This window comes from Triticum dicoccoides, chromosome 4A (genome assembly GCF_002162155.2).
Source record: "Triticum dicoccoides isolate Atlit2015 ecotype Zavitan chromosome 4A, WEW_v2.0, whole genome shotgun sequence".
In the NCBI taxonomy this organism is placed as follows: domain Eukaryota; kingdom Viridiplantae; phylum Streptophyta; class Magnoliopsida; order Poales; family Poaceae; genus Triticum; species Triticum dicoccoides.
Genome location: NC_041386.1, coordinates 455,108,950 through 455,122,892, shown reverse-complemented (window position 1 = coordinate 455,122,892; position 13,943 = coordinate 455,108,950). Strand labels below are relative to the sequence as shown.

General features: G+C 46.5%; 2 protein-coding genes and 1 long non-coding RNA gene across 5 annotated transcripts in view; 1 reads left to right on the top strand and 2 right to left on the bottom strand.

Annotated features, from left to right (window-relative positions):
* LOC119286147 overlaps positions 1–1,193 on the top strand; it is a 4,791-nt gene extending 3,598 nt beyond the window's left edge. For all 3 annotated transcript variants that reach the window (XR_005140286.1, XR_005140287.1, XR_005140285.1), the window contains one exon: positions 902–1,193. This is a non-coding gene — a long non-coding RNA (uncharacterized LOC119286147). The remainder of the gene's footprint in view (positions 1–901) is intronic.
* A 6,731-nt stretch (positions 1,194–7,924) lies between these two features.
* LOC119288962 (probable calcium-binding protein CML25/26) lies at positions 7,925–8,618 on the bottom strand. The gene has a single exon (XM_037568421.1). The coding sequence runs from the start codon at positions 8,549–8,551 to the stop codon at positions 8,093–8,095; it is 459 nt and encodes a 152-aa protein (XP_037424318.1). The 5' UTR covers positions 8,552–8,618; the 3' UTR covers positions 7,925–8,092.
* Positions 8,619–10,500: 1,882 nt separating this feature from the next.
* Positions 10,501–12,332, bottom strand: LOC119288961 (AP2-like ethylene-responsive transcription factor At1g16060). The gene is made up of 5 exons (XM_037568420.1): positions 12,166–12,332; positions 11,985–12,067; positions 11,480–11,577; positions 11,236–11,360; positions 10,501–11,113 (listed from the first exon to the last, which is right to left on the bottom strand). Exons 1-5 carry the CDS (start codon positions 12,330–12,332, stop codon positions 10,501–10,503), a joined length of 1,086 nt encoding a protein of 361 aa, XP_037424317.1.
* Between the last annotated feature and the right edge of the window lie 1,611 nt (positions 12,333–13,943).

Sequence of the window (13,943 nt, the reverse complement as noted above, 5' to 3'; positions counted from 1 at the left end):
TTTATTTGATCGATTATTTCATTGCATTTTGCAGTTTAAATATAACACGCCCTACCATACAATAATGCTACTCTGTCTCTCCAGGATCACGCTAATTTGTTGATGAATAGATAAATTTCTATATCAAACACGTCATCTGCTGCTTGATGTTCTTGCCTTACTAATTAGTCTTTGATGAATACGTAAATTCCTATATCACGCCAATTGCTAATTAGTTGATAAATAGATAAATTCCTACTCCCTCCGTTCGGAAATACTCGTCATTGAAATGGATGTATCTAGATGTATTTTAGTTCTAGATACATCCATTGTGGTGACAAGTAATTCTGAACGGGGGGAGTATATCTAATATGCCATCTATACTGGTTGATATTGTTGTTGTACTAATTAGTATCTGATGTGCTTTCAAGTTCTGATGCAATTTAGAACATCCCTCTTTAAGCAAAAAATTGTTTGGCAGTAAAAAAAATGTAGCTCTGAATTTAGGAATCACTTGCCCTCACTAGCGTCTTGATGATTTGGCAAGATGTATAGCTACCTAATGTATATTACTTTCCCTTTTTACAACCTCAAAAGCTGCTGATCATAATGTCTGGTTGATTAGAAGCAATAACACAAATTACTGATACACTTGCCTGGTAACATGACTTGATATTCTGATAGATGGTGTCGTCTGTCACACAACCTATACATACAGTTAGAATGCACTGACCTATTCTGCTGCTTACCCTTTTTTGTGCACGTCTGATATTGTAGCATGTTCATTTGGATCAGTAAGATACACATTCACTCTTTCTCTGTAATATGTAATTTAGAGTGTGTTACTTTGGCTTTTCTAATTGTAATACAAAAGCAGTATGACTTAATTGATTTCCATTTTACAAGATAACATTTTTTGCAGGATTCAAAGATGATTAGTACCTGCTTTTCATGGTTATTCAAGTCGAGTGCTGAGTGGATTCTATGCTAATCTTAATCAAATAGCCAGGACTAATTAGAGCGGTCCCTACCATGTAAATTGTAGTTCAAGGGATACTTAGTCACTACTATGTAAATTGTAGTTGAACAGATACTCCATTTGTAAATGTGCGCACATGTGCATCACTCCAGAATCACTGTTAATTTGCTATACATTCTTAGCCACTGACAGAAGTGCGCTGTCCCTGCAAGAAAGAAATCACGTTTGCACTGTACAAACACGTTAAGAAGTCCAATGGCAAGAAAAGTGCGCAGAGTCACACCTCAGGAGGCGCGCCCCATCCACTAGTTCTCTATGACAATGTGTGTGGATCTTGTGGGTGGTCAGGTCGGCCGAATTCCCGTCTTACGGACGTGTTGTAACAAATTTCTCTGGTTTTCTGCTAATTTATCAAACAATTATATTCTTCATTTTAATAAAATGAATCAAATTTTAAAAGGCGTGACACCGAAAATTCTTTTTGCGTGTCAACTACCTTACAAGAAATTTACTTCGTTTTAAGGAACACAACATATACATATATGCTCACAACATGCACCACACTCTCACTCTTATGAATAAAAGCACGCAAACTCTACCTTTATTAGTACCTTGGAGCCACCGATTCAGCAAATCTTGAGATTGATAAAGTCGTCACATGTACCTCATAGTCGATAAGCATGTCATACCATTGAAAAATAGTACTGAAAAGTTTAAAATAAATTCAAAAAATATGCAAGCATTAGTGTCAGATCTACGACTTGATTTTCAATGGGCTGGTTCTGCTACAAAGAACCTAAGCTTAGCTCGCTTTTGTGTACACAAGGAATTTGGTGATTACCGCTTCTAGACAGTTTACTAATGACGCCTCAAGGGATGTCATGCATTGCGCGTCAGCCCATTAGACTTATGAATCGATCAATATCGTGTTTCTTACGTGATGAAAGTAAAGGCAAGGTCAAGGCCAGAATGGTGTGTGACAAGGCAACAACTATATATTAATAGATGAATACTAGGAAAAATACACGGGAGCTTCTGGTGCTACACGCACCCCCTATGTCAATATTAAATTCAAAAAATACCAGGAAACTTAAAAAACATTGGATTTTTGGGACATAAAACCTGGGTGCCCATTCTACTCCCATGTTTAGTTTCGTTAAGAATGACATGCATGATATCCGTGGCGAAGAAAATACAGTCCGATCTACGATCCATCCAAATAGTTTTTCTACACATAGAAATTATTTGATTCATTTACTGAGAATACTACATATGCCATTTCTTCACGAAACTTCACATGAAAGTAGATCGGGCACCCAGGTTTGATATGAAAAAATTCTAGATTTTTTTTAAAAAAATCAGGTATTTTTTTGAATCCTATATTCATATAGGGGGTTGGAGCACCCGAGAGCTTCAAATCCTCATCCATGAATACCAATATTAGAAAAAAGACTGTTCGGGTAAATGAAAATCACATACCCGCCCTTGGGATTCCTATATCTTCATCCCCCATATGACGATGATGCGTCGTATTTCACTCGCTAGATTTGCACGCCACTCCTGAAACAACAAAGTAGATGCACACATGCAACCGGAAGTCACCGATCTTTACTAGGCTGCATCCGCACCATCGAATCAGAAGGATCCAGATTTGCATGCTCCCAGCTCTTGTCCCTTTGCCTTCCAGCTCACCGCTGGTGCTACCTGCGAGCAACCACTCTCTTTCAATCTCCTAGGTTCCATAGCGGCGCCAAAGCGCACTACCCCGATAGCGAAGATGGTGAATAAAAATCCGCACTGAGAGCACCACCGGCGCCGCACCACCTTTAGTCAAAACCCTTAACTCCCAAATCCACTACCAATCTAGGAGGAGTCTGTCGCGCCGGGGCAAGATCCAGAGCAAATTTATTTGTTGAAACCCTAAACCTCAAATCCATCACTAACCTTGAAGGAGATCGCTGTGTTGGGGACAAATTCGAAGCAGACTTATTCACTATGACATAGGCAACGATGCTAGATGGTGAAATCCTGGATACTAGATCCTAAACCTATACTCCCCCCGTTCACAAATATAATATGTTTCGAATATTTTAATATAAATTACATGGAGAATGAAATAAGTGAATAAACACACTAAAACATGTCCATATACATCTGATTACAAAAAATTAGAACATATTATATTTCTGAACAAAGGGAGTAATTACAAAAAAAATAATAGAACATACTATATTTCTGAACAAAGGGAGTAGTAAATGCTGGCCTGTAGGCAGGTCCGGTTACTCCCCCTTCCTCATCGATGGCTTATTTCCATGTTCTTTCCAGCAAGGATAATACTCCCTCCGTTCTTAAGTACTCCCTCCGTTCCAAAATATAGCGCGCCCACGCTTTTCGAGGTTCAACTTTGACCATAAATTTAACCCACGAGACCGACTGCGGCGGGATCAAAAATTATATAATTAAAAACTTTTTTTGAATACGAATTTATTGGTATAATTTTTTCGCCCGCCGCATTCGGTCTTGTTGATTAAATTAATGGTCAAAGTTGAAGCACGGAAACCGAAGACGCGCTATATTTTGAAACGGAGGGAGTATAATTCTTTTTAGAGATTCTAACAAATGGCTACATATGAAACAAAATGAGTGAATCTATACTCTAAAATATATCTACATACATTCGTATATTGTAATCCATTTAAAATATCTAACAAAACTTGTATTTAGTAACGAAGGGAGTATATTATTTTCATGTCATTTCTGTCAACTAAGATGATTGCTCTCATGCGGGATTCTCGTAATCTCGCATGGATATGACGCGGCATTGTGCTATCTTCTCATTTCTATTCCCGACGGAACGTACACCTCATGTCGATTGATCATCATTATTTCATAGCCTACTTGACATGGTAGGTAGGTGGTTAAGTCAAATAATCCTATTGGCTGATCTATCTGTGAGTGACAAACGAGTGAAAACTAAAAAAAATATTTCTACCTCTATACATATGGTTAAATAAATTTCGTGAGGTGCTTTCATGAAATTATTTTTTTACTCCAATGTAATTATTTTTTCGGTCTTCGTCTGGGTCTTTCAAGTATGCGTGAGATATGTTTCAGAAGGTGGACCGAGATTCCATTTAACACGTGTTTGGAGTAACTAGTTCCCACTTAATTTGATGAACATTTTACATGTGCTACGATACGGATGATATTAATGCATCACACATTGGTCACCTTCATGTTCATCTCTGCTGAGTCTTATCTACGTCCTGGTTTACTAGTTCTCTCGTATTTTAGGTTATATTCTAATAATATTTTTCACTATTAAAATATAAATTATATGTAGCAAAAATAATATTAATATTAATGACGAGGTGGGATCATTCTTTATGTCCTCTGCAAGAGTGAAGCAAGGGGATCCGATTTCCTCGCTTCTCTTCAAGCTCGCCGTTGATGTGTTAGCAAGCACCATGGATAAAGTTAGGATGGCAGGTCACCTCTCCGGGGTAGTTGGTCACTTGATTCTTGGTGGAGGGGTCACCCACTTACAATATGCTGACAACAGCATGATTATGGTGGAGGAGTCAGACCTCGATATCGTGAATCTTAAATTTCCACGCTTCTGTTTTGAGGCTATGTTAGGACTAAAGATTAATTTTGATAAGATCGAGTGAGGTCAATGTCTTGGGATTTCTAGCGGAGGAACAACAACGGATTATGGAGAACCCAAACTGCAGATTGACCTCATTCCCTATAACATATTTGGGAACTGTTGGAAATATGCCCTAGAGGCAATAATAAATTGGTTATTATTATATTTCCTTGTTCATGATAATCGTTTATTATCCATGCTAGAATTGTATCGATAGGAAACTCAGATACATGTGTGGATACATAGACAACACCATGTCCCTAGTAAGCCTCTAGTTGTTGATCAATAGATGGTTACGGTTTCCTGACCATGAACATTGGATGTCGTTGATAACGGGATCACATCATTAGGAGAATGATGTGATGGACAAGACCCAATCCTAAGCCTAGCACAAGATCATGTAGTTCGTATGCTAAAGCTTTTCTAATGTCAAGTATCATTTTCTTAGACCATGAGATTGTGCAACTCCCGGATACCGTAGGAGTGCTTTGGGTGTGCCAAACGTCACAACATAACTGGGTGGCTATAAAGGTACACTACAGGTATCTCCGAAAGTGTCTGTTGGGTTGGCACGAATCGAGACTGGGATTTGTCACTCCGTGTAAACGAAGAGGTATCTCTGGGCCCACTCGGTAGGACATCATCATAATGTGCACAATGTGATCAAGGAGTTGATCACGGGATGATGTGTTACAGAATGAGTAAAGAGACTTGCCGGTAACGAGATTGAACAAGGTATCGGGATACCGACGATCGAATCTCGGGCAAGTATCGTACCGATAGACAAAGGGAATTGCATACGAGATTGATTAAGTCCTTGACATCGTGGTTCATCCGATGAGATCATCGTGGAACATGTGGGAGCCAACATGGGTATCCAGATCCCGCTATTGGTTATTGACCGGAGAACGTCTCGGTCATGTCTGCATGGTTCTCGAACCCGTAGGGTCTACACACTTAAGGTTCGATGACGCTAGGGTTATAAAGAAAGTTTTTATGTGGTTACCGAATGTTGTTCGGAGTCCCGGATGAGATCCCGGACGTCACGAGGAGTTCCGAAATGGTCCGGAGGTAAAATTTATATATGAGAAGTCCTGTTTTGGTCACCGGAAAAGTTTCGGGTTTTATCGGTAACGTACCGGGACCACCGGGAGGGTCCCGGGGGTCCACCAAGTGGGGCCACCAGCCCCGGAGGCTTGCATGGGCCAAGAGTGGGAAGGGACCAGCCCCTGAATGGGCTGGTGCGCCTCCCACAAAGCCCAGGGCGCAGCTAGGAGGAGAAGGGGGAAACTCTAGGCGCAGATGGGCCTAAGGCCCACCCTAGGGCGCGCCCCCCTCTCCCCCTCTTGGCCGCCCCCCTCCATCTAGGGCTGCCGCCCCTCTAGGGGTGGGAACCCTAGAGGGGGCGCACCCTCCTTCCCTCCTCCTATAAATAGTTGAGTTTTGGGGCTGCCCAATAGAAGACGATTTGATCTCTCCCTGGCGCAGCCCTACCTCTTCCCTCCTCATATCTCGCGGTGCTTGGCGAAGCTCTGCTGGATCACCACGCTCCTCCACCACCACCATGCCGTTGTGCTGCTGCTGGATGGAGTCTTCCTCAACCTCTCCCTCTCTTCTTGTTGGATCAAGGCATGGGAGACGTCACCGGGCTGTACGTGTGTTGAACACGGAGGTGCCGTCCGTTCGGCACTAGGATCATCGGTGATTTGGATCACGACGAGTACGACTCCATCAACCCCGTTCTTTTAAACGCTTCCGCTTAGCGATCTACAAGGGTATGTAGATGCACTCTCCTTCCCCTCGTTGCTGGTCTCTCCATGGATAGATCTTGGTGACACGTAGGAAAATTTTGAATTTCTGCTACGTTGCCCAACAGGAATGCCGATGGCTGACTCGAAGATATTGATGAGTGCCTTTGACCCTTTGGTGGGACGAGTAGCATCCTGGGCCGAGCCCTGGCGTAGGCGGTTTGCCTCCACAAGGAGAAAATCGGTCCTTATCAGTGCTAACCTAGCGAGCCTCCTCATGTACATGGGGTTGTATATATTGCCAGAGGGCATTCATAGCTCTTTCGATAAGGAGCTCGCTAGGTTCTTCTGGCAGGCAGCTAATGGACGCCAAAAGTATCACATGGTCAAGTGGGCGGACATATGTATGCCCAAGCACCGTGGTGGCCTCGGCATTATGGCTTCCCACCGCATGAACGTCATGCTAATGCTGCGCTGGGTTTGGCGGATACTACGTGGTGAGGGCGGCCTATGGTTACAGCTCATTCAGGAAAAATACTTTAGGGGTGAGCCTCTCAAGGTGTGCTCCCGCTTGGGAGGGTCACAGTTCTGGAGATCCATCCAAAGGATCAAGGAGGACATCCATCTAGGGATTCCATCTCCACAAGAAATGGGGATGGAACCCAATTTTTGCCGAACCCCTGGTTGGATAATGAGCCACTCAAAGTGAGTTTCGCTGACTTGTTCTCGATTTGTGCGGACCCGCTATTAATTATGTCCAGGGCCTTCCATTCTAGACAATGCAATATTCGGTTCCGTCGTACTTTTGGGCAGGCAGAGAGTGACAATTGGACTAGATTCCGAGCGGCCCTACCACTGGTGTTACCAGGCTATCGGACACCGTGTCTTGGCGGCTATCTCCGCGGCGGAGTTTTCGATGAGCATGACATACCATGCTTTATGCCAGTCAGCTGCCACCCCATGGCTTTCTCCCCTGTGGAAAGGCCCTTTGCTCTTGAAGATTAAGATCTTTGTGTAGCAGCTATTACGCGACCGCATCCTTTCAGAGACTGTGGTACTTAAGTGACATGGCCGAGGTGATGGCTTGTGCCCCTTATGCGTGATACCGGAGAATGGGACACATATCCTATTCTCCTGTACAGCGACGCAGGTCCTCTGGACGTTTGTTCGCGAGGCACTGGGGCCGATTGTGAGGCCCTGGACCTCGTGGAGTTCCTCCAGATCAAGGCCACAAACTATACGAGATATTCTCACTAATTCTGTCTTATCTTTACGGCGATGTTATGGACTTTTCTGCAACATCGGCATCCACTCTTGAGGTAGCGTAACCGTGATCGTTTCGGCCTCATGATGGATGCGCTTCTGGCTACAACGCGTCGACTGTCGTCTTCGTAGGGCCGCTTGGCGGCAGCCACTATGTGTTTTTTTTCTTATTATTTTTCTTATGTTTTTTGGGTATGATTATGTTGTTGCCCTAGCCGTCATTCTTGATCAGAGATTCGAATGCTGGTTGTATGAACAGTTGCTTTATTTATAAAGCGGGGCAAAAGCCTATTTCAAGGAGATTGCATATATATTATCTTTTCATGTGGACAGCTACTACTATAACATACTCCTACTAGCGATCTGCGGGCAAAACAATGAATGAATGAACACATGATTGTACATACATATGTGATCGATGAATTAATTGAACATTATATCTGTCTAGAAAAATGCCAAGAAGAGAGTCGATGATCAGGCCATCATCATGACCCGGAACTCGTCGAACGAGAGTTTGCCGTCGCCATCGAGGTCGAACCTGCAGATCATTGCCCTGCACTCCTCCACGCCCAGCTCGTGCGACCCCAGTCTGCTCAGGGTCCGCCTCAGGCTCGCTGGCGTAATCATCGTCGTTGTCGTGTCTTCCGTGGAGGACGACGCGTACATCCCGAACGCCTCCCTCAGGCATCTTCGCCTCACGTCGTCCTCTTCATGGGCACCGGCGGCTAGCCTCGAGAACTCTTCTTGGTTTAGCAGCCCGTCACCGTCGGCATCCGCCGCCGCGAGGACCACGGCCACCTCCTCCTCGGATATGTCCTCGCCCAAGGACGCCGCCATGCAGCAGCGCAGCTCGGACACGGACACCTTGCGGTCGCCGTCCTTGTCGAAGGCGGCGAACACCGACGGTACCACCATGGTCGAGTGACTGTTCATCCACCTAGCAACCTTGTCACCAAATTTGCAGGTAGTCAACTAGCTGAGCTGGGAGCTGGGAGCTTGATTTGTGTGCCCTGATGCCGTTGATGGATAATATGGTGGGTGTATATATATATACGCGGCGAGCGAACACAAGACAACAGGTTGGCAGCGATGGAGAAGTGTGTCAGCAACGACGCCTTAGTTTCCGCGTCATTTTTGTGCAGCACACACATTTGGATCCTCCGTGTTTTGTACGCGTGCAGGTCCCTTGCAGAAGTTTATCATCGATCATGGAGGTGCTAGTATGGTGCATGCGTCGACCTCAATTCCTTGAGTCAATTAATTAAGCACCACGATATCATGTACATGACACTAGTATAAGTTACTCCCCACTATGTACGCGTTGCCGTGGAGCTTCTTAGACACGCTTCATTCCTGAATCTGGTTCTTCGGACGAAAGTCTAGACCCATCTGGGTCGGGAAACGACCTCGTCCCCGCGGCGTTTTCCCCTTTGGGACGTTGCTTTGGAGACCGGTGATTCTTCTCCGCGCTTTTCTTGGGCTGGACGCGCTCAACATCATGGTTGGTAGGTTCCCAACAGGTGATGCGAGTGGTTGGCGTTGCGACTGTGCGGCGACGACGATGATGGTGTGTGGAGCTGGGTCGCGGCTTGACCTTCTAATGTCGACGGTTTCGTTTGCCAATGGGTGTGCCTATGTTTGTTTCTCCATGTGACAGAGAAGTCGGACCTGCGTGTGGCGGGCCTATGCGTTAACAGTGACTCCATGAGGGTGGTTTCATTGGACGGCGCTCTTCGGAGGTTGAACTGGACCAAGTCGGTGCAAGGCTTGCAACTTTCTCCAGTGAAGCGCATCAGCAAAATCAAAGCTGCTTGTCCTCGACGTCTACAGTTGATTGTTTGGCTATGGCTGATGAGGTCCTCGTGTGTCGTTCGTTCAGAGGAGTCTTGATGGGTCGTTAACGGCGAAGTCGGAGTCACCTGCTCGAGGAGAGGTGATGACAATGACATTGTAGGCTACCTCGATGGTGTCCTCTTTTCAGCGGTGTTTGCGGTCTTGTTGGTGCCAGGGTGGCCGCTTGCCCTTCTGCGTGGGCTTGTCGTAACGGTTTTTGCTTGGATTTTCGTTAATTAACCGGGCAACTCTATTCTATCATTTTAATGAATCAGGCTCTGACAGACCGCATTTCAAAAGAAATTGTCCTGTTCTCATTTCTCCTTTGGACGGGGACGCACATACCATGTGGATTTGAACGATAATGCTTGACGTGCAAAAGGATCATCGCCAGGGTTAGAGAGCGGTGCTAGTTCGTAAAAAAAAAGCTTCATCGCCGGGGTTAGAGGGCAGTGCTAGTTCGTCAAAAGAAAAAAAAACGATTCATCGCCGGGGTTAGAGCGCTGGCCATGGATGGCGGCAACACGACACTTGAGGGGAGGGCGGGTAGACAAGGCGGTCACGGAAGTGCAGCCGGCCACAAATAGTGGAAACAGGCGGTTAGGCTGGCGGTTGAGGGCGGTTCAGATAAAGGTCGCGAGGAGGACGACCATGAACAATATTTTCAGAGAGACGAAGATCTGACGGTTGCTTTTCCATCCAACGGCTAGGAACAACTCGAGTGACTCGGATTCTAAATTTAAGTTCAGTCTACTGTCCCCTAGCCATTCCCAAAGTTTCACTGCCAAATGCTGGAGCCTTCACCAGTTGTGCCACTTTCACATGCTACAAGGCGGTTACTGGCCGGCCATGACGCCGCTGCCACCCCAAAATTAACCACACTTCGCCATTGCCCACAGCTATTTACCGCGCGTACTACCTACCTACATGCCTGAGAGGCTGAGACACGGACACGCATGCAATGCACCGGCACAAACAGCTCACGTCCATCACCATCCTGCGAGCTGGGCATGGCGGGCTGGCGGCTGCGCAGGACAGGAGACCAAAACTCAGGCGGCGGGCGGCGCGTCGAAGAGCACGCTCTCGATGTCGTCCTCGAAGCCCACGTCAGCCGGCAGCTCGCGCAAGTCGTCGTCAGACGGCCACCATCCGGGCGCGCCGCGGGGCGGGTACCTGGCCTCGAAGTCGGCGCGGTCCATGCAGAGCGCCTGCAGTACCTCGGCGATGGCGCAGTCGACGTCGTCCACGTCGTCCCGGAGCACTGGCCCGGGCTCGGGCTCTTCCTCCTTGGGCTCGACCTTGGGCAGCAGCAGTTGCCCTGCCGGTTCAGGGTCTGGGTCGACCTTGCAGAGGGGCGGCTGCAGCTGCTGGTCCACGTAGTAGGAATCGACGTCGAAGTTGGTGACCGCGGCGAGGCCCCGGAGTTGTATCGCCGCGAGGTCGTAGGCCCGGGCCGCCTCTTCCTGGGTAACTGCATGCAGATTCAGAGTGCCGTTTCTTGAGATGAGCCACAGAAACGTACTACTAGTAGAGCGAACTTGCAAGGACAGAACGATAGAGAACACACTGAATATCCCCAAGTAGAGGTATCTCTTGCCGCCGCCGCTGCCGCTGCCGCTACCGCAGCCTATCCTCGCCTCCCACCGGCCCTTCTTGTGATGCCTGCAGTGCCAATAAGTTACTTCATGTCAGCAAGATCACTCATGGCATGTCATTGCAGTGTCAATGTGGTTGATCTGATCGAGGATAATCTCTCCTCGAGGAAGGCGTGAGTGCATACATACTTTGCTACTCCCCTGTACTTGGAGGCGCCTCTGGTGAAGCCACTGCTGTCGCGCCTGAGTATGGCCACGTACTCCTCTCTGGTCACGCGTTGCATCCTCTCCAGCTCGTCCTTGTACGTGTCCACCTGCAGCAACGATCGCAGGGCAGTCCTCTCATGTCGAACAGAATCATAGCGGCCAGCTGAGTAGTACAGGTATTCGTATTGACTAGTACTGACATATGATATGACAAGACACAACTTACCGGGAAGTTAAGGAGGAGGCCGCCGCACTGTGCACCCCAGTACTTGAGCGCCGCGAGATCATAGGTGCGAGCTGCAGCCTCTTCGGTGTCATAAGCTCCTGCCAAGAAACAAGAGTAAGCAGTGATCTTAACGAAACCATGCGCCTTAAGCGGCGAGGGACAATGCAATCTAGATGTTGGTGTCAATCATGGCATTGAGAAGTATGTGAGCGTTTCTTTTCAAGAAGCGAAAGGATCTTTCTTGACTCACCCAAATAAACTAATAGTAGAAGCGGTGAGACATGGATGCGTATCACCACCAGTTCACCACAGGTGTCCCGAGGCAGACGAACACAAGATTGCAACACAAATTAGTCAAAGACCAAGAACGTCAGCTAGCTAGCACATCAAAGAACATCGAAGTGGCAAGAATAAATTAAAGTGACGATCAAAATAGAGCAAAATGAGGTAGCTAGCTGGTCTGAAAGAAAGGGATTTGATCCAGCCAAGGCTGGGTGTCTCTCACCTTGCCTGCCTCTCCTGTTCTCAGCCGTGCTCCGGTAATGCCTGTCCCACAGGTGCACCTCGTACTTTCCCGAGGCGCAGTGCCTACACCACCACCAATGACGCACATCTCGATCAGAAATCAAACACAAAGATCGCCACCCGGATGAAACCAAGAAGGGGAGAAAGAAGTGCATGCTCACCTGCTCACGCCTCTGTACACGGATGACCCCCTCGCCGGGACAACGACGGCGTCGCTCCTGGCCCTCTTCTTCTTCTTCTGGTTCGCCACCGCGCAGGGTAGCCCAATGCGGGAGCCCCCGGAGCAGGCGGACGCCGAGGAGGACCAAGTAGGCTTCTTGTTCGTCATGTTTGCTTTTGATTTTGATCGCTCCTCCGTCGTACTGCTCCACCTTGCGCCTCGAGGAAGGTTACTGCTAGTGGGAAGCGAAACAGACGCCGAGCACGCTTATACACAAGTGGTAGTGGAGCACTACTACTATAGTATAGCTCACATCACATTTTCTTTGGGAAGTGCGACGGGTTTCACTGCTTTGGTGAAAAGGACGAACCGGGGTTAAGAGCAGACACCGGGTGTCACTGGCCGAGTATGGGAGGCTCTGGGTTGAACACATGGCGCGGCGTGGTGCCTTGCCATCGGAGGAGAGAAAAAATATATCAATGTTGGTAGGGGAGCTACCAAATCAATGAATTTGATTAGAAAGGGCATAGGCTAGTCATAGTGAAGAGTAACTTAGACTAGCACCATACATATTATTTTGTAGACTCATTATGCATTGAAAAACGCTATGTGATGGTAACATATTATGTTACTTTATTTGCCACTCTCCTCGTTAACTACTTGCCATATCACCGTTTTTGCTTACGTGACATCTACTCCCTCCTTTCCGGTTTATAAGGCTTATCTCAAAATTTTAGTTTTTTTATTTATAAGGCTCAATTTGGTTGTTCCCTATCACATGTTCAGACTTCAAGTTGCATTAAATTATTGCATGCAAGTATTAAGAGAAAACTGACCAATGCATGCACTTTATGCATGCATGCATTGCAATTAATGCATTCGTAAACATAATTTTTTAAGGAAAATAAGAGCATTAATTAGGTGCTTTTGCAAACTACAAAAAATATTTCACCACTCATCATCTACCTTGATTGATGAGATTTTTGAATTGAGCCTTATAAACCGGAAAGAAGGGAGTATGTTACTACCTATGTTACTCCCACTATGACTAGCCTTATAAGAACACCCTCAAAGAGGAATGCATCACATAAAAAGATGAGTGCAAGAAAAGAAGAAATGAAAAAGGAGCTGCTGGAGTTTATCAAGAAAAACACCTAAACGATTGCCTAGCTAAACGGCCATGTGACGGAAGGTCCCCCACGCCGCCCCGGTAGGGCGACACGGGGGCGATCTCGCGCCGCCACCGCTAGGCTTCCCCGCGTCCTATCCATTCCTTGCCGCTGCAAGAGGCTGGCGCCGGGCAGGCCTTAAACACAGCCAAGGAAGGTGGCGGCAGGGAGTTTCTCGCGCTCGGGCAGGTGCCTGGTGAAGGAAATATGCCCTAGAGGCAATAATAAAGTTATTATTTATTTCCTTATTTCATGATAAATGTTTATTATTCATGCTAGAATTGTATTAACCGGAAACATAATACATGTGTGAGTACATAGACAAACAGAGTGTCACTAGTATGCCTCTACTTGACTAGCTCGTTAATCAAAGATGGTTATGTTTCCTAACCATGAACAAAGAGTTGTTATTTGATTAATGGGATCACATCATTAGTTGAATGATCTGATTGACATGACCCATTCCATTAGCTTAGCACCCGATCATTTAGTATGTTGCTATTGCTTTCTTCATGACTTATACATGTTCCTATAACTATGAGATTATGCAACTCCCGTTTACCGGAGGAACACTTTGGGTGCTACCAAACGTCACAACGTAACTGGGTGA

Coding starts and splice junctions, on each gene's coding strand:
- LOC119288962 (XM_037568421.1), bottom strand. CDS start 8,551: ATGAACAGTCACTCGACCATGGTGGTACCGTCGGTGTTCGCCGCCTTC.
- LOC119288961 (XM_037568420.1), bottom strand. CDS start 12,332: ATGACGAACAAGAAGCCTACTTGGTCCTCCTCGGCGTCCGCCTGCTCC. Junction 12,068..12,165: donor GTGTACAGAGGCGTGAGCAG/GTGAGCATGCAC, acceptor GTGGTGGTGTAG/GCACTGCGCCTCGGGAAAGT. Junction 11,578..11,984: donor GAACAGGAGAGGCAGGCAAG/GTGAGAGACACC, acceptor GTTTCTTGGCAG/GAGCTTATGACACCGAAGAG.